A 20811-nucleotide genomic window follows, 5' to 3' on the forward strand; every position below is an offset into this window, starting at 1 on the left:
TCATTATCCGGTGCTGCTGCAGCCATCCCGCTACCAGGATTATCGTTCGCAGTTGATACCGGTCTAGTATTGAAGGAACTAATTTTCTACAGGAACCAGCTTGGTCTTCCTGAAACAGGATCCGCTGAATTTGCCAAACTCCATCTCACTACCAAAGAGGTTCTTAGCGATGGTCGTACGATTGCCGCACAGCTAAGGGGCGTTTTCGCACCTTATGTTGCAGAGGCTGCCGTCGAGGAAGTCACCCGTTATGTTCCGGTTATTGGTTTGGTCATAGCCAGTGGTATGTCGTTTGGGGCTACGTATTTTGCTCTGAGTAAACTCTTAACAAACGTTGAAGAAGCAGCAAAGTTAGTGCTGAAGGAAGCTGCCGCGAAGACAGCCGCCGATTTGGAACTTGACCAGGATTGATTGAGTTTTTTCAACTTGTAGATTGCATATTACAAGTCTACCAAGCATGACAAGTGTGAGTTCGCTCAACTAACCCAGGTCTTTCTTGACGCAAGACCAGCATTTCAGCTAGAGAGTCTAACCCTGTCCCTTAACGTTCTAACGAGTTTTGAAGAGAAAAGTCGAAGTTTTCCCGAGAGCGCATCCAGATGGTCACCTCAGTATCTGGAGCTTATTGGGCTTACAGCGAAAGAAATCAGCTTTTACAGAGGCCAGCTTGGTCTTGCTGAGCAAGGATGACTTTAATTTGTCAAGCTAACTATTACCAACCAGGAGCAGGTTCGTTAGATTTGCCTGACCACACTGGAAAAACCGGGAACATCCAGGCCATAATATGTTTTCGTTTTAGAAGTGAGAACTCCCCAAGGTTCAGCACTAAGTTTGCTTCATTTTCGATTTGCGAGCCACTTGCGATACTCTACGCGGGAACAAGACCGGAAGTGGTGTTAGTCTCTGACACGCTTTGGAAACGATCTTTTTAATAGTCCTCTTTATTTTCTAACAAACTTGCCTGGGAAATACATCGAATAGTGCTGACATTTCTGGTCGAAAACGGAATTAAAAACTTCCATCTACCTTCACTAGAGTTTTGACTGAAAAGGAAGGTGTGAAATTCCAACAGATTTCAGTCGTCGTCCCGTGGCTGAGAAGGACGTTTGGACCTCAGTTGATGGTCATCACTCAGCCAAATATGTATTGTCTTGCATTGTATCGTGTCTTTGCTTTACACTACTGACAGGGCTGTCTCTAATTTTTTTAAGTTGGCGGGGATGTGCAAAAAGAAGCCGGGAAATCTAGCGGCTATTGTGATATGGTTGATTCCTATCAAAGTAGCCGGGGATCTAATGCAGAATTTCCGGGGCAAATTCCCGAGCCCCGGCATTAAATGACAGCCCTGACTACTAGCATGTACTAGTAGACACAGTTATTTCTCTCACATGTAGCACATAATACTGCGGGTAAAACACGGGAGTGTCCCGCCCTATGGATCCCGGGACCACAGTCCCGTATGCTGTTTCATAAGACATTCACAATTCTCACAGTCTGTTTTTTTTTGTTTTTGTTTTTGTTTTTGTTTTTGTTTTTGGCTAAAAGGGGGAGAAAACATTTCTCGATTTCTCTGTTCTAAAAATTCAAGCCTAGGGGTACCTCGGGCTCGCTTCCGAACTTTCGGATTTACCTGAACCGTTCTTTTATAGAGAAAATATGAGATTCTTATTCCGTGGTGATTTTGCGAGATTCCAAACTATTGGCTCGTTCTTTTGTGGCTGTTTTGGCTGTTCGTGTTTCGTTTTAGGAATAGTAGAATACGCGGAATGAGGGACGCGATCCATTGCGACAAAATTTCCGGAACTTCGGTACAAAATCAAATGGAACATTTATAGAAATTGCCGAGTTCTTTTCGTAAAATTTTGGGGCAGCCTACCAAGCTTGTCCTTTTCCTCCAGAAATTTGGAAATTCCGGAAATTTCCTGTTCCACTGGATATTTCATTTCGCTCAGACGTCTGACCGAAATGAAATGCTCAATGGAACAGAAAAACTTTTCGCAAATTCTCAGTTGTAGCGAAAAATACCGCTCCATTCGATAGAGGAAGAGGATAGTCTTAGTTGAGGAAATCTAAGTTTTGGCTCAAATTACACGTATTTATAAAAAGAATACTTTTGACCTGAGACCAGCGCTCAAAATAGCCTGGATCGAGCGTCCGAACTTGAGTTTCGATGTCACGTTCGGTGCAACATCAAGGGCTTGACGGGCTGCGCATGATTTTCCCGCCAAAACTTTCCCAAAGGAACGCATATACAGAACGCAGAAAACCGTGTTCTATCATTCTGCTATCAGGGGTGAACGTCTATTATATTCCGAGCATTCCCTTTTCGGAAAAGTCCCACAAAAAGGCGCTTTACATAGATTTTTATCTGCTAAAACCTTTACAATATTTTAAGTTCAAATAACTGTAATAATCGTAAAAAATTCTCTTCCCTCGATTGTGATTGGTTTTAAAAACCTCCATTTTCCGCTAATTCACTTGCCAAGTTGTTATCGGACAATTAAATAAGCGAATCACCTTCAAAGCAGTATTTTAAATCAACCAATCACAATTTCAGAGCGACATAAAACAATTTACGCTCCCTTTGTGAGTCTTTTAAGCAAAATTTATTTTCCTTTTATAACTTGGCTCTTCTTCTTTTCTTGGAAATTGTAATTTTTATGATTAATTAGTAATAAGACTGTTACATCTAATTCAGTTCCGGATACACTACGTTGTATGAAGACACTTAAAGATATTAAGATTGCGGTTAGATCTATTGTAAATTTACATATGTAAACCAGTCTTAGCTATTATATATTTATATCTTGTAATTTTTTAATTTCAATTTTCTTTCGTTTAAAGTTGTTTTTCTCGGTAAATTAGCATAATCTTGCTAGAGGCCTAATCAGCCTCATCAACCCGAGTTGAAATAAAGTTATTTAGCTATCTATCTAAGACTTCGTGTCGTCCATCATACTCATATCACTTGTGTGATTACAGACCGAATTGGACTCTACTCGATCCTATTACCATCACTTGTCATGTATTGGTGTTACTATCCCAATATTTATTGGCTACAGACACGCAGCTCAGTACTGTTTTCGTGACGTCATATCTACAGACAATAGTTTTTATACACGCAGAAGTGACGTCACTTTGCAGCCAACAGTTATGCACGCCCGAGAAACACGTTTGTTATGCCCAAGCTTTGCAAGAGTTCTTTCACCAAACGTTTAACCCGAACGGTTGTCAGATCAGTCATAAGTATAAGTTCAAGTTCTAAAATATGCTTTTAGAGTGGCCTTTTGTAAAATTTTTGTGGAAAATTTTAGGTTGCAAGTTTACGAATAAAATTGTTTACAAGTTGATGTCGATGCAGAATGTTTAGCTTCTTGTACACCCTCTTGTTGTTTAAAAAAGGCTCGAGCGTCTGCATAATAAAGCAATTATTGAATTCGGCTTGTGTTATCCGCCTCAGCGTTAGGCTTTGGCAGATAACACAAAACCTCAAATCTCGGCCATAATAATTGTGGCGATCACGCGATTGTAAGTCTAGCCCGCCTAGATTAGCCCTAGCTACCTGCGGGTCAGCCAACCTTTCATTCTAATCGGTTTTCACAATAAAATTGTTCCTCTTTTCTTCTTTTCTAAACGTCACCCAATAATTGTTAATTATAATGTAGGTAAGTTCACGTATTTTTGTTCTTCAGACTCTATGAAGACGATGAAGGGGCAGCTCCAGTTGATGTCACCGAGTGCACCAGGGAGCCGACCCCCTTTGATCACCCGACCAATACCAACATAAAGTTCTGGGATTTGCCAGGGATTGGGACTCCAGATTACCCAGACCTGGAGACGTACTGCGAGAAAGTGCAGCTGGAGAAGTACCATACGTACCTAATCTTCACAGCCACCCGATTTACCAAGAACGACTTGGAACTGGCCAAGAAAGTACGATCGATTGACAAGAAATTTTTCTTCATTCGCACAAAAATTGATGAAAGTGTTCGAGCCGAGAGGCGCAAGCGATCATTCGACGAAGAAGTAATGTTAACGAAAATCCGACGCAACTGTTTGGAAAGTCTGGGTGAGCTGCTGACCGACGAGCAAGATATATTTTTGATCAGCAACCACGAGCCCGAACACTGGGAGTTTGCTCGACTAACCCAGGCCATTCTAGATGCATTGACGAGATACCAGCGAGAGAGTATGACCTTGTCTCTCGGCAAAGTCATAACAAGATCGTCGAATGAAATTTTTCAAAGGAAAGTTGATGTTCTAAGAGGGCGCATATGGAAGGTGGCTGCAGCTTCTGGTGCCGCTGCAGCCATTCCAGTACCAGGATTGTCGTGTGTCGTTGATGGTGCTCTAATTCTGAATGAACTCAGCTTGTACAGGACCCAGCTTGGACTTCCAGAAATAGGATCCACTGAATTTGCCAAGCTCCATCTCGCCACCAAAGAGAAAGTTCTTAGTGTTGGCCTTACCACTGCAGCACAGCTGAGCGGGTTTTTGGCACCCTATGCTGCAGAGGCAGCCGTCGAGGAAGTCACCCGTTATATTCCGGTTATCGGTTTGGCCATAGCCAGTGGTATGTCGTTTGGTGCTACGTATTATGCGCTGAGTAATCTCTTAACAAACGTTGAAGAAGCGGCAAAGTTAGTGCTGAAGGAAGCTGCCGAGAAGACAGCTGCCGATTTGGAACTGGAGGTTGATTGAGTTTGTTAACTTGTAAGTCTAATATGCGCGACTTGACTGCAGTTATTTGCCATACGAATTATAGAATCTCGTGATACGATTTGTGTAAACTTGTGTCTGAGGGCGGGCTCTTATAAAAATAATACTTTCGTACACTGTCTTTATACGAACGACTAGCTTTTGTTACTGTTAATTTGTGAGCAAATCATCTGAATTAATGATACTAAAACTTCTTTACATTCCAGCTTTCACCACTTACATTTAAGAGAGACATTCAGTGAACGGCCAAAGTACTGCTACAATGGAACCTCGATTTAACGAAGTCGCTGGGGACCGGCCACATTTGTTCGTTAAATCGAGGGTTCGTTATATCGACATAACGAATTTGAGGGGAAACGACCAAAGTGTTCGTTATATCGAGGTCACAGTTAATAATTGATTTGTAACACAGGTGACTTCTGTCACGCAATGCAATGCAATTTTCGTCACCCAGAAGTGCCGCGTTTTGAGATGCAATTCATGAAGCATCGTGGCTTTCAGTATCAATTATTTTCACTTTTGAGCAGACGCGCAGGTTTTGTTTACAAAAGAACGACACTTTCAGAATAGCGACTTAAAAATGTTGCAACATAGAGGTTATACAGAAAATTGTCTACGCAAACAAGGAAACGGGCTTTAGTGTTGTTATGTTGCACTACCCAACATTTCCGGAATTCAAAGAAGATGGAGCAGAATTAAATTGATGTCGAAATACTATAGTGCCATAAGGATTACAAGCATTTGTTGACTGTTGATCTGTTCAGCGTTTACCTTTTGTCGCTTGTTGACACTGTAATTCGTTATATCGAGGTAGATTTTACGTTAGGGCTTCCGGATTATGTTCGTTACATCGAAGAATTCGTTATATCGAGGTTCGTTATATCGAGGTTCGTTATATCGAGGTTCGTTATATCGAGGTTCTATTCCATACATTTTACTGTAACTTTGGTTATATCGAGGACTTCGTTAAATAGAGGTTCGTTAAATCGACGTTCCACTGTAACAAAGTCAGAAAACTTTTCTGAGATCATGCACCTTCGCACGTCAACAAGTTTGTAAGAAGAAAATACATGAGCTAATTATATGAGTTTTTCGAGATTAGTAGAACTATGTTGATTTACTAAAACAGTACATCTGTAAATCTTCTTTTTCTTTCTTTTTTTTTGGGGGGGGGGGGCGGGGATTTAGTCATGGTCAGTAGCATGTCGTTTTGTGCCACGTATCATGCTCTGAGTAGCTGCGAAAAGACAGCCCCCGAATCGGAACTGAAAGATTTATTAAGCTTGTTAACTCAATTGAACATTTGATTTCACAAGTGTGAAGTGTATATATAAGCAAGGCAGCCTGTATGTGCCAACATGGTCAACTTGGTAGCAGTTATTTTGTATACGATTCGTGGAATCTGGATTCCGAAACTCTTGCTCGTCCTTTCGGGGTAGAATTAGACATAATTCTGAAAAGCTTGCACCAACTATTCTGGGGTAGCCTCTGTTAGCAGTACTTCGGCCTTTTTACTAGTAGGAAATGTGTCCATCCAGTAGCGCAAAAAATTGTGCTATCTACCAGTGAGCCAGACAGAAGCACTGATTTAACTTTTTGGCCGTAAATCAATAGTAAACAAATTAAATCGTCAAGGAAAACACGTGATTTATATTTGTGTACACAGACATGTACGAAAATAATTAACCGCTGACCAGCTCAACGTTTATTCTAAAACTTTGATTTATAGCGTAAACCGGGCCTGCTTTGATTTCAGAGAGCCTGAGGTACTCATAAGCACAAGATATACGTTTGACATGAGTTGATCTAGCGCTAGGTTACAGCTTAAATATGTGATGTTTACAGTAAAATAAATAAACTGGTCCCTAAGGTAAATTAAGTTTGAACTTTTTAAGATGTTTCGATACGTTTTTAATGGCAGAATTCTTGAAACCGCTGTCTAGGCAAACCAAAAAAAGTTAGGTTAGAAAGTAAATTGATATTGTACGTGCAAAAGCACCAGAGTTAACTTTGTACATCGATTGTACACTTTTAGACAAGAAAGAATTTTTGTTTTCATTTTTTGTTTTGTTTTGTAATACTAGATGAAATATTAACCCCTGCAAAGAATGATAATTAAAAGTTAGAAATGTTAGAAAGTAAATTACTCATGTAAACTAAGTGCAATAACACTACAGTTAACTTTATACAAGGTTAGAGAAGAAAGACTTTTTGTCACTTTTTTTTTATTTTTGTACTGACTAGACGAAAGATCAACCTTTGTAAGGAAAGATACAAATTAAAAGTTAAAAACAGTGTAAAAATTACCTGGTAATTGGAAGTTGATATTTTCCTGATAATTTTAAGAAAAAGATGATTTGTTCATATAAGCAAATGTTAGGAACAATACGACTATGCTGTAGAAGTAAACTGAAAGGAGAGCAGAAGCACAGTGTAGTGGAATTAACAATCTCTTCCTGGTTGGGCATGGTGGAGAGAGCAGGTCTTGCAGGGTTTAGCTCCATTACGAACACTACATAAAGCCATGATCCTCCCTGGTTTGTAGACTGTCAGCAGTCTCTCTCTTCACCCAAGTTTTGTAGCGCGCATTGGATCTGGTGATCGGTGAAGTCGCGAGCTACGAGAAAGGCAGGCTTATTTCTCCCTCTCCCCAATTCCTCCTCGTTCACGCTTGCACTTTACATGATAGCTCTAGCGCTCCTTCGCGCGAGAGATCGAGGGGGTGGGGGGGGGGGCATGACAACTGCGTGCAATCATAACCGTGGTAAAACGTGAAAAATAAGAAGATTCTGTTCCGATAAGGTTTTATTTTGAGAGTTCAAAGATGTTAGACTTGGGGATTCTTTTTTGGGACGAAGAGGTGTGGAGACCGTTCCGGAAAACTGATTCATTCATCGTTCAGAGGTACAAGGATGAGCTGAAGGATTAACCAGGTAGACTGTGCGGGTACACCTCGACTATTACTGAACGTCAGTTTATTCACTATGGCAAGATTTGTTGAAATCGTTTCTTGTCTAATTTCACTTCCTCATGGTTATTTGTAATTAGCTTTTGGGCATCAAAATAACCAGCAAACAGTGCTGAAACTGCTACAACAATGGTATTTGCTCTTCCTTCAGTGAAGAGATAAAAACCTTTTGCGGGTAAAAAACAACCTTGGCGTGTTTGGTTTAAAGGTCAAAATGTAAAGAACCTCCTTTTGCAAGTTACAAGACATTACAAGACTCTTAAATGAAATGACACGCTGTAAACAAATTATCATACTGAAACAGCTGTAACCTCCGCACCACAACGTTTGTAACTCCATTTACTGCATTTTCCCTGTTCAACATGGGCGACTTCAGCGAATGGGAAATAATCGAAATGGCAGAGCTTAAAAAAGAAATCGAAGAGAGTGGCGTGTCGAACATTGAAGAGTTCTTCAAGAAGAGACTGGAGAAATGGCGAGAAGTGGAAGTGAACATCGCAATCACTGGTGACTCGGGAAGTGGCAAATCAAGCTTTATCAACGCTATTAGGGAGTAAGTACATTTCACCAATACGACTCCTTAAGTTACAATTTCAGTATTGGCTCTGTTCGAGTTTGTCATACTGCATACCGTTTGTTGTATTTAAACAAGAAGATCTGTTAGATCTTACAACCGCGCTTTAAAAATGAAACGGTTCGCTTAGCACTACCGTCGGAACGCAGTGCACATTCCAAAGCAGTCATTGATGATTCTTTTCTTACTGTAGACATCACATCACTTGATCAACACAAACTGTATTATTGCACCATCAGTGGTAGCCATTGACAAATCTCCGATGACGTAATAGTCTTAATCTAGAACTTTCTTCGGGATATGTATGGGCATGAACGATGTGAAAGACACAATAATAACACTATTAACAACAGCTTTCTTTCTTAAAAGTCATGATTAAATTTAATTGGTGTTTTCCACGAGTATAGGGCTAGCAAAGTAGTCGCACAAGTCATAAAAAAAAAACCCATCCCGACCGATGTATCGATTTTGGTCACTCCAGTGACCACAGATTGAAAACGTGACAGAAAATTGGCGTTACTTTCGATTCTCACCAAATTTGTCACATCGCCCTCTCGGAAGAATTTTGTTAAGTTAGCTAATTTAGTATGCAAGCCACCGTAATGCCGGTCGCCCTCGGCGAAATGTTTATTTGCTCAAAATTGGGGCAAAATCTTTCGGAGATGGAAGTCAGGACATTTGTAAGGATACAGAAAGTAATTTGGGACCGGTTGCTGGCTTCTAAGGCTTAATTTATCCAGAAGTAAGCTGTATTTTCGTTTTCGTGCCGAAAGCTCTGCGATGAAATATTATCGGCTTGTTCTGCTGTCTTGTTCTGTTTTTCTCGTGGTCTTTCTTGTAGCCCGCCGAGGCCAGTCTTTCGTCTAAATGAGTTGAAAAAAGTTCGAAGATGTTCCCATTCAAGTTTAAGCTCTCAGGCGACAATTCTGGAGTTTTTTGGCCGAAACATCGGGTTTGTTATGTTCGTGTTTTTCGGTTGCTATGGGCGACCGTTGCTTCCTTTGTTAGGTCAAGTCTCGGGAGTGAGGTCACGAAAAAATTCTAATTCATTCTGGTTTTGTTCGATTTCGCTGAAATTTTAACACGATAAAGCTGGATTGTTAAGGAATAGATTTACCGCCTGCCGATGTGTGGTAGCTATTAACGCTGAAGTGATATATCGCTTCGAAATCAGGGTTTTGAAGAGATTTTTTTGCAACGTGTGGGTGTGGCCTGATTTTGTAATCGGAGGTTTTTGTTGACCCCGACGGAAAAAATTTCAGGAAAAGGTCATTTCATCGACGATTCAAACGAATATAAATATGATCCGAGCTAAATTTCTGGTGAAAAAATATAATTTTTGACGAGCGCTGGAGTTTTAATTTTTTCCCGCGAAAGATGAGATTTATTAATGTTTCAACAGCTTTTGGCGAGTAAACATCACAGGTTGCGTGACTCAAAATTTGGCCGAGTGGAAGCTTGGGTCTGATCGCAGACAAATCTGCGAAAAAAAAAAACCACGGGTAAACCAGGAACCGCGCTCGGCCCATGGCCGCGCGGTTAATAAACCACGGGTAGAACATGAACCGCGCTCGGCCCATGGCCGCGTGGTTAAAAAAAAGCCACGGGTAAACCATGAACTGCGCTCGGCCAATGGCCGCGCGGTTAAAAAAAAAGCACGGGTAAACCATGAACCGCGCTCGGCCAATGGCCGCGCGGTTAAAAAACCACGGGTAAACCATGAACCGCGCTCGGCCCATGGGCGCGCGGTTAATAAACCATGGGTAGAACATGAACCGCGCTCGGCCCATGGCCGCGCGGTTAAAAAAAACCACGGGTAAACCATGAACCGCGCTCGGCGTATGGCCGCGCGGTTAAAAAAAAACCACGGGTAAACCATGAACCGCGCTCGGCCCATGGCCGCGCGGTTAAAAAAACCACGGGTAAACCATGAACCGCGCTCGGCCCATGGCCGCGCGGTTAAAAATTTACTATTGTGTATGTAATAAAAATAAGCATAAGGTTTAAAGACTCGGTTTGCAGACTCGCTCAAGTCTACATAGAGTCTGAACGCAAAAATAGCAGCCTTTAAATTGTTGTTTTTTTCGTATTCAAAATAGCCTCACTGATCTTGTAGTTGAGATCAATATTCTAACAAATTTAATCCCCGAACGAGGTTAGTGAGGTCATTTTGAATACGAACAAAATAATAATTTACATGTAGAGGCGGCAAGTTTTGGCTGGGATGTGGAGTCGTCTCACTGGCCAGCTTTTTTGCCAGGCCATATAACAATTAGGCCACATTACATTTTAACTTTTTATTTTTTCCCCACGATTCAGCACGGCAGGTTTGCCTCATTTTATGTTTGATTGTTTTTCTTGCGAGCGAAAATAAAACCGAAACTGCTGCTAATAGCTGATTTGCACGTTGTCGTCATTTGACTACAACTACCAGAATTCCTTTCGTTTTTTCTTTATTATTTAAATTTTGAATTCCCAGTGGGGTTTAAATAACAATTCCCCTGATTAGCATAAGAAACAGAAAAAGTGTAGGACTCTGGTAGTTGTAGTCAAATGATGCCATCATGCAAATGGCCTATTATCCTTTAGACTGTGACAATCATTGCAAATTGACGATCTTGCTAATGGTGCTGTCATTTCCGATTGGAAACGGCTTGATGTTCAGCTTTCGTTCCTTTTAATTTTGAATTTTTTATTGGAGTTTTGACCGAATAGCAAAATTCCAAAAGACCTTGATCACTGTGGCGTGGATTGGAAGGACATTTGGACCTCAGTTGATGGTCACACCACCCAGCCAAAATTACCAAAACTCAATTCAATACTGTATTGTTGCGTTCGAGTCCGACGAGAATGCCATCCTAATTTTGGGTACGGGCAACTTAGCTCCCTCCCGAAGACTTTTCAGGGGCTGTGGCCTTGCTTCTAAGCTGATTGGCCTCGATTTCACGCATTAAGACGTGATAACACATGTGATGAACATGTGAGCAGGCTATGTGAGCAAGGCGTCGCTATTTTGTGCTCTCAGCGTTGGATTTTGGTGAATTTACGGTAGTATCTATCGAAATCTGAGGGAATTTGTCGTTGTTTATTTTATATGTTCACGAACACAACTTTGAATCACCTTGGCTTCGGGATGTTAACCGTAGGAACAGCTATATTTCGTTGGCTGCATTTTCATTGCATTTGATAATTTTTATCCGGTCGAATATTGTTTGGGATCGACGGAAAAGTACTCTGAAGGCAAGATCCATAAGAGTGACCCTGAACCAAGAAACGGCAATGTGAATAATGTCTTCTGCGATCGCACGGTCGTACGGGGTGTGTTTACGATAAACGAGTAGGCGAAAGCGATGTTTGCTTTTTATTTTTATTTGTGCTACCAGCTGAGAATAATGTACGTAAAGAAATATATTTTTACAAATGAGCTTTTACGTTTAAACATTAGCAGTTAATGTGCGAATATTGAGAACGAAATTTGAAGGCTAATGTAAATATTTTAGTTCCAATTAACCTTGTGAGTCTACGGAAACTGGCGCCGTCACGCAAGGAAGTAAATTTACTCAACCGGACATGCGCACAAGAACTCTCGACTCATTTCTCTGCCGTCCTCGCCTCGTCGAGGACGCCATTTCGCCCGACTTGCCACCGTATAGAAAACGTGAGTATTTCTTGTTTTTCCCTGACAAATGTTCCAATCGACCTTGTTTGCGGTTATATGGATAAGAATGTTTATTAGGTTCACATTGTTCGTGATCGTAGTGTAGAAATACTACGCTGAAATACGAAAAAACGTGAATAAAAATATTCCTTGTCTGTTCGTTTGTGTTTCAGTCACTGTTCAGTCGCTTTCACGAGTGTGCAAGCTCAAAACGAAATACAAACCGTATGCACTGAGAATGCATCAGTGTAAGTACAGTCGATAAAATGCTGTAAGAATGAGAGCCATGAAAGTATCTATCGAGCAAATAAAGTGAACATTTTGAAACTGAAGTTTAGTTGTTTTTTTAAGACTCCACGGAACTTGATATAACGTTTGTTTTATTTTTGTAGTGTTTGTTCACTCAAAGTCAGGATTCTCCGGCGACAGGATTCTCAAACGCTCAGGTGATAAAAAGCCATCTGAAGCAGGTCGATCAGATTGTTCGTTTAATATTTTCATACGGAAATTCTGGTTTCTTTATTAAACACTGACAGAGATGTTTGCTTTGATCCCTTATGAAGGAGAACAAATTCGAAATTGACTGTTCGCCATTGTTTAAGCTTGATGAGGTAAGATTTCTATCATCTCTTTAGTCTCAAGGGTGTCATTGCTTTTGTGAATAGCTTTTACGATGTTCAAGGTATTGACGTCGCCGTCCTGTACAAAAATGCACATCTTAAGCATTTTGTCTTTGGCGACCCGACGGGACCTGCGAAAGTTTCCCGCTTCAACTGTTCTCGTTCTGGCATTCCCGTCCTCGTCGTGTCTTAAGGCTGGTTTTCACTAGCGACGGAGTCGTGGTCGGAATCATAGTCGAAGTCGTAAGAGAGCTTACAACCTAGTAAAAATCGAAAATCGGAGTCGTAAGTGGAGTCATAAGCTCGACGGAATCGGAGTCGGAAGAATCAGAACGTTTCCATTTCTTCCGATTCCGTTTACGACTCCGTCGCTTATGATCCTGTGAAAAACTAAATTGTCGGAGTTGGAAGCAGAAGCGGAAGAACCAACCAATCACAAGGCCCGGAATAGAAAATTGTGATCGGTTTATTCTTCCGCCTCTGTTTGCGACTCCGACAATGCAGTTTTCACTTGATCGTAAGCGACGGAGTCATAAGCGGAATCGGTGTCCTGCTTCTGACTCCGACGGTTTGATTTTCACTAGATCGTATCGCTTTACGCTTCTGATTACGACTCCGGCTACGACTCCGTCGTTAAGGTTTTGTCGACAGTTTAACGCCTCATCAGGCATACCGAGGAAACAAAGAGACGGTGTCGCGACATCTTGGCAGCAAGTGTTCATGTGTTCAGCCTGTTAAGAAAATAAATCCACTCTGGGTAGGCTTTTGTACATTATACGTTTATTTCCCTATTTACAGTCAAAACAAGTAAAGCGTGCCCCTCAAGATTACAATGATGAATTGATTATTTGAATATTGAATCCGCGAGTCGTTTCAAGAATGCAATAATAAATTGATTATTGGAAAAAAGAACCCGCTAGTCGTGCCAAGAATATGGCTAATGGGTTCAATGTTCAAAAATATCAATTTGATATTGTTTTTTTTAAATGACTAGGGAGTTCAATTTTCAAATAATCATTATTTCATTCTTGAAACGACTAGCGGGTTCAATAATAATTGAGGTCTATGGAGAAAGAAAAGCAGAAGTTAGAAATTAAAGCGGTCTCGAAAAAGAATTACCGCTAAACATCTACGCAGCCCGTGCTCCACGGCAGATGCCGTTTGGGGGTTTTGTGAAATTCGAAGAAAACTAGGTGTTGTGCGAGATATGAAAAATTTTTCTGTCCAATATTTAATATCCACAACGCTTTATAATTTAGGAGAGTTTGGTTCGATATCACAGCCTGGAAATCGACAACGACCTTCGTTCAGCATTAGAGTATTTCTTGAAAAGGCAGAAATTTTATAGTTTCCCAATATTACAACTCTTGCTTTCCGAGAAAACTTCAAACCGTCTGTTTTATGTAGCCTGCGAACACAGGCGTATTTCCGGCTGTCGGTTGTCTCCGCCGAAAAATAACGTCTGCGAACCCCAGCCGGGAAACGATTTCTGTGACGTAGGAATTCTAAGCCAATCACAGTTTAGCTCAAATAGCCCCAGAACTGCGCGAGGTATTCGCTGCGAGGAGCACTCGAGTTTCATTCTCTCATGGAATCTGATGGGCCAAAGAGAAATCAAAAGTCATTACGTCACAGAAATCGTTTCCTTGCTCGGGTTCGCAGACGTTATTTTTCGGCGGAGACAACCGACAGCCGGAAATACGTCTGCGTTCGCAGACTAGTTGTATGCTGCCTACTTTGGTAATTAGTTCCGTGTAAACAGCCTCTCTAATAACTGTGATTCGGGTTGCACCCTCATCAGCTGTCACGCGATAGAAAACTCGAGCTCATAGTCTCAAAACAACGCGCCTAAAGTATCTACTGGAAGTAGCTATTTGCTAAGGCTCGTACAGTTGTCACAGAAGGGTGTCAACTCTACTGAAATAACTTTAAATAGAAGCATGCCTGCGTATGGTTGTTTTCTAGACTCTACGATGAAGATGAAGGGGCAGCTGCAGTTGATGTCGTCGAGTGCACTAGAGAGCCGACTACATATGATCACCCGACCAATACCAACATAAAGTTCTGGGATTTGCCAGGCATAGGGACTCCAGATTACCCAGACCTGAAGACATGCTGCGAGAAAACAGAGCTGGAGAAGTACCAAACATTCCTAATTTTCACAGCCAGCCGATTTACCGAGAACGACTTGAAATTGGCCAAGAAAGTACGATCGATCGATAAGAAATTTTTCTTCATCCGCACGCAAATTGATGAAAATGTTCGAGCCGAAAGGCGGAAGCGATCATTCGACGAAGAAGCAATGTTAACAAAAATCCGACGCGACTGTTTGAAAAGTCTGGGTGACCTGCTAAGCAACGAGCAAGATGTATTTTTGATCAGCAACCACGAGCCTGAAAACTGGGAATTTGCTCGACTAACCGAGGCTATTCTAGATGCAGAAAGGAGATGCCAGCGAGAGGCATTGACGAGATACCAGCGATGGAGTATGACCTTGTCCCTCGGCAGAGTCACAACAAGATCGTTGAACGGAACTTTTCAAAGAAAAGTTGATGTTCTAAGAGGGCGCATATGGAAAGTTGCCTCATTATCCGGTGCTGCTGCAGCCATCCCGGTACCAGGATTGTCGTTCGCAGTTGATACCGGTCTAGTACTGAAGGAACTAACTTTCTACAGGAACCAGCTTGGTCTTCCTGAAACAGGATCCGCTGAATTTGCCAAACTCCATCTCACTACCAAAGTGGTTCTTAGCGATGGTCTTACGATTACCGCAGAGCTAAGGGGCGTTTTCGCACCTTATGTTGCAGAGGCTGCCGTCGAGGAAGTCACCCGTTATGTTCCGGTTGTTGGTTTGGTCATAGCTAGTGGTATGTCGTTTGGGGCTACGTATTTTGCTCTGAGTAAACTCTTAACAAACGTTGAAGAAGCAGCAAAGTTAGTGCTGAAGGAAGCTGCCGCGAAGACAGCCGCCGATTTGGAACTTGACCAGGATTGATTGAGTTTTTTCAACTTGTAGATTGGATATTACAAGTCTACCAAGCATGAAAAGGGTGAGTTCGCTCAACCAACCCAGGGCTTTCTTGACGCAAGGCCGGCATTTCAGCCAGGGAGTCTAACCCTGTCCCTTAACGTTCTAACGAGTTTTGAAGAGAAAAGTCGAAGTTTTCCCGAGAGTGTATCCGGATGGTCACCTCAGTATCTGGCGCTTATCGGACTTACAACGAAACAAATCGGCTTTTACAGAGCCCAGTTTGGTCTTGCTGAGCAAGGATGACCTTAATTTGTCAAGCTTACTATTACCAACCAGGAGAAGGTTCGTTAGATTCGCCTGACCACACTGGAAAAACCGGGAACAACCAGGCCGTAACGTGTGTTCTTTTTAGAAATGAGAACTCCCTAAGGTTCAGCACTTGGTTTGCTTCATTTTCGATTTGCGAGCCACGTGTGACACTCTACGCAGGAACAAGACCCAAAGTGGTGTCAATCTCTGACACGCTTTGGAAACGATCTTCTTAATAATCCTCTTTATTTTCTGACAATCTTTCCTGGGAAATACATCAAATAGTGCTGGCATTTCTGGTTGAAAACGGAATTAAAAACTTCAATCTACCTTTTTCTATTTTTAAATGTTCACTAGAGTTTTGACTGAATAGCAAGGTGCGAAATTCCAACAGATTCCAGTCATTTGTCATCGTCCCGTGACTGAGAAGGACCTTTGGACCCCAGTTGATGGTCATCACCAAGCCAGCCAAATATGTATTGTCTTGCATTGTATCGTGTCTTTGCTTTACACTACTAACAGGGCTGTCTCTAATTTTTTTAAGTTGGCGGGGATGTGCAAAAAGAAGCCGGGAAATCTAGCTATTGTGATATGGTTGATATGCTGTTTTCCTATCAAAGCAGCCGGGGATCTAATGCAGAATTTCCGGGGCAAATTCCCAAGCCCAGGCCTTTAATGACAGCCCTGACTACTAGCATGTACTAGTAGACACAGTTATTTCTCTCAGATGTAGCACATAATACTGCGGGTAAAACACGGGAGTGTCCCGCCCTGTGGATCCCTGGACCAAAGTCTCGTATGTTGTTTCATAAGACATTCACAATTCTCACAGTCTTTTTTTTTTTTTTTTGCTAAAAGGGAGAGAAAACATTTCTCGATTTCTCTGTTCTAAAAATCTAAGCCTAGGGGTACCTCGGGCTCGCTTCCGAACTTTCGGATTTACCTGAACCGTTCTAGGTCTTTTTATAGAGAAAATATGAGATTCTTATTCCGTGGTGATTTTGCGAGATTCCAAACTATTGGCTCGTTCTTTTGTGGCTGATTTGGCTGTTCGTGTTCCGTTTTAGGAATAGTAGAATACGCGGAATGAGGGGCGCGATCCATTGCGACAAAACCTCCGGAACTTCGGTACAAAATCAAATGGAACATTCATAGAAATTGCCGAGTACTTTTCGTAAATTTCGGGGCAGCCTACCGAGCTTGTCCTTTTCCTCCAGAAATTTGGAAATTCCGGAAATTTCCTGTTCCACTGGATATTTCATTTCGCTCAGACGTCTGACCGAAATGAAATGCTCAATGGAACAGAAAAACTTTTCGCAAATTCTCAGTTGTAGTGAAAAATACCGTTATATTCGATAGAGGAAGAGGATAGTCTTAGTTGTGGAAATCTAAGTTTTGGCTCAAATTACACGTATTTATAAAAAGAATACTTTTGACCTGAGACCAGCGCTCAAAATAGTCTGGATCGAGTGTCTGAACTTGAGTTTCCATGTGACGTTCGGTGCAACATCAAGGGCTTGACGTGCTGCGCATGATTTTCCCGCCAAAACTTTCCCAAAGGAACGCATGTACAGAACGCAGAAAACCGTGTTCTATCATTCTGCTATCAGGGGTGAATGTCTATTATATGTCGAGTATTCCCTTTCCGGAAAAGTCCCATAAAAAGGCGCTTTACATAGATTTTTATCCGCTAAAATTGTTACAATATTTTAAGTTCAAATAACTGTAATAATCGTAAATAATTCACTTCCCCCGATTGTGATTGGTTTTAAAAACTCCTATTTTCCACTAATTCACTTGCCAAGTTGTTATCGGACAATTAAATAAGCGAATCACCCTCAAAGCAGTATTTTAAATCAACCAAACACAATTTTAGAGCGACATAAAACAATTTACGCTTCCTTTGTGAGTCTTTTAAGCAAAATTTATTTTCCTTTTATAACTTGGCTCTTCTTCTTTTCTCGGAAATTGTAATTTTTATGATTAATTAGTAATAAGACTTCGTGTAGTCCATCATACTCATATCACTTTTGTGATTACAGACCGAACTGGACTCCACTCAGTCCTAGTGCCATCACTTGTCATGCATTGGTGTAACTATCTCAATTTTTATTGGCTACAGACACGCAGCTCAGTACTGTTTTCGTGACGTCATATCTACAGACAATAGTTTTATACGCGCAGAAGTGACATCTCTCTGCAGACAACAGTTATGCACGCGTAAGAAACACGTTTGCTATGCCCAAGCTTTGCAAGAATTCTCTCACCAAACGTTTCACCCAAACAGTTGTCAGATCAGTCATAAGTATAAGTTCAAGTTCTAAAATATGCTTTTAGAGTGGCCTTTTGTAAAAGTTTTGTGGAAACTTTTAGGTTGCAAGTTTACGAATAAAATTGTTTACAAGTTGATGTCGATGTAGAATGTTTAGCTTCTTGTACACCCTCTTGGTTTTTAAAAAAGGCTCGAGCGTATACATAATAAAGCAATATTATTATTGAATTCGGTCTGTGTTATCCTCCGCAGCGTTAGGTTTTGGCAGATAACACAAAACCTCAAATCTCGGCCATAATAATTCTGGCAATCATGCGATTGTAAGTCTGGCCCGCCTAGATTAGCCCTAGCTACCTGCGGGCCAGCCGACCTTTTATTGTAATCGGTTTTCATAATAAAATTGTTCTTCTTTTCTTCTTTTCTAAACGTCATCCAATAATTGTTAATTATAATGTAAGTAAGTTCACGTATTTTTGTTCTTCAGACTCTATGAAGACGATGAAGGGGCAGCTCCAGTTGATGTCACCGATTGCACCAGGGAGCCGACCCCCTTTGATCACCCGACCAATACCAACATAAAGTTCTGGGATTTGCCAGGGATTGGGACTCCAGATTACCCAGACCTGGAGACGTACTGCGAGAAAGTGCAGCTGGAGAAGTACCATACGTACCTAATCTTCACAGCCATCCGATTTACCAAGAACGACTTGGAACTGGCCAAGAAAGTACGATCGATTGACAAGAAATTTTTCTTCATTCGCACAAAAATTGATGAAAGTGTTCGAGCCGAGAGGCGGAAGCGATCATTCGACGAAGAAGCAATGTTAACGAAAATCCGACGCAACTGTTTGGAAAGTCTGGGTGAGCTGCTGACCGATGAGCAAGATATATTTTTGATCAGCAACCACGAGCCCGAAAACTGGGAGTTTGCTCGACTAACCCAGGCCATTCTAGATGCATTGACGAGATACCAGCGAGAGAGTATGACCTTGTCTCTCGGCAAAGTCATAACAAGATCGTCGAATGAAATTTTTCAAAGGAAAGTTGATGTTCTAAGAGGGCGCATATGGAAGGTGGCTGCAGCTTCTGGTGCCGCTGCAGCCATTCCGGTACCAGGATTGTCGTTTGCCGTTGATGGTGCTGTAATTCTGAATGAACTCAGCTTGTACAGGACCCAGCTTGGACTTCCAGAAATAGGATCCACTGAATTTGCCAAGCTTCATCTTGCCACCAAAGAGAAAGTTCTTAGTGTTGGCCTTACCACTGCAGCACAGCTGAGCGGGTTTTTGGCACCCTATGCTGTCTTTATACGAACGACTAGCTTTTGTTACTGTTAATTTGTGAGCAAATCATCTGAATTAATGATACTAAAACTTCTTTACATTCCAGCTTTCACCACTTACATTTAAGAGAGACATTCAGTGAACGGCCAGAGTACTGCTACAGTGGAACCTCGATTTAACGAAGTCGCTGGGGACCGGCCACATTTGTTCGTTAAATCGAGGGTTCGTTATATCGACATAACGAATTTGAGGGGAAACGACCAAAGTGTTCGTTATATCGAGGTCACAGTTAATAATTGATTTGTAACACAGGTGACTTCTGTCACGCAATTCATTGCACTACCCAAGCAGAAGTTAATTGATGTCGAAATACTATAGTGCCATAAGGATTACAAGCATTTGTTGACTGTTGATCTGTTCAGCGTTTATCTTTTGTCACGTGTTGACACTGTAATTCGTTATATCGAGGTAGATTTTAAGTTTGGGCTTCCGGATTATGTTCGTTTTATCGAAGAATTCGTTATATCGAGGTTCGTTATATTGAGGTTCTATTCCATACATTTTACTGTAACTTTGGCCGGGACCTAGAATATCGTTCGTTATATCGAGGACTTCATTAAATAGAGGTTCGTTAAATCGACGTTCCACTGTAACAAAGTCAGAAAACTTTTCTGAGATCATGCACCTTCGCACGTCAACAAGTTTGTAAGAAGAAAATACATGAGCTAATTATATGAGTTTTTCGAGATTAGTAGAACTATGTTGATTTACTAAAACAGTACATCTGTAAATCTTCTTTTTCTTTTTTTTTTTTGGGGGGGGGGGGGTTAGTCATGGTCAGTAGCATGTCGTTTTGTGCCACGTATCATGCTCTGAGTAGCTGCGAAAAGACAGCCCCCGAATCGGAACTGAAAGATTTATTAAGCTTGTTAACTCAATTGAACATTTGATTTCACAAGTGTGAAGTGTATATATAAGCAAGGCAGCCTGTATGTGCCAACATGGTCAACTTGGTAGCAGTTATTTTGTATACGATTCGTGGAATCTGGATTCCGAAACTCTTGCTCGTCCTTTCGGGGTAGAATTAGACATAATTCTGAAAAGCTTGCACCAACTATTCTGGGGTAGCCTCTGTTAGCAGTACTTCGGCCTTTTTACTAGTAGGAAATGTGTCCATCCAGTAGCGCAAAAAATTGTGCTATCTACCAGTGAGCCAGACAGAAGCATTTAACTTTTTGGTCGTAAATCAATAGTAAACATTTTAAATCGTCAAGGAAAACAGGCGATTTATATTTGTGTACACAGACATGTACGAAAATAATTAACCGCTGAACAGCTCGAAGTTTATTCTAAAACTTTGATTTATAGCGTAAACCGGGCCTGTTTTGATTTCAGAGAGCCTGAGGTACTCATAAGCACAAGATATACGTTTGACAT

General features: G+C 41.4%; 2 protein-coding genes across 5 annotated transcripts in view; both read left to right on the top strand.

The window, feature by feature from the left end:
- Positions 1-20189, top strand: part of LOC145466599 (interferon-inducible GTPase 1-like) — a 27480-nt gene extending 7291 nt beyond the window's left edge. Inside the window, exons 2-3 of one of the 3 annotated variants that reach the window (XR_014041976.1) lie at positions 3693-5636; positions 19905-20189. Coding sequence is in view for 2 of the 3 variants with exons in the window: in XM_081450406.1 (XP_081306532.1) it covers positions 3693-4701 (1009 nt within the window). In the remaining variant the exon portion in view is untranslated. The other 2 variants (XM_081450406.1, XM_081450341.1) reach the window with 2 other exon arrangements.
- LOC145467211 (interferon-inducible GTPase 1-like) overlaps positions 7464-20811 on the top strand; it is a 62815-nt gene continuing 49467 nt past the window's right edge. Inside the window, exons 1-2 of one of the 2 annotated variants that reach the window (XM_081450841.1) lie at positions 7464-8240; positions 18576-19923. In XM_081450841.1, coding sequence (XP_081306967.1) covers positions 8050-8240; positions 18576-19428 — 1044 coding nt within the window. In that variant the 5' untranslated portion in view covers positions 7464-8049 and the 3' untranslated portion in view covers positions 19429-19923. Of the gene's footprint in view, positions 8241-18575; positions 19924-20811 lie in introns of those variants that run through there. The other variant, XM_081450790.1, reaches the window with a different exon arrangement.

Source organism: Orbicella franksi, chromosome 1 (genome assembly GCF_964199315.1).
Source record: "Orbicella franksi chromosome 1, jaOrbFran1.1, whole genome shotgun sequence".
In the NCBI taxonomy this organism is placed as follows: domain Eukaryota; kingdom Metazoa; phylum Cnidaria; class Anthozoa; order Scleractinia; family Merulinidae; genus Orbicella; species Orbicella franksi.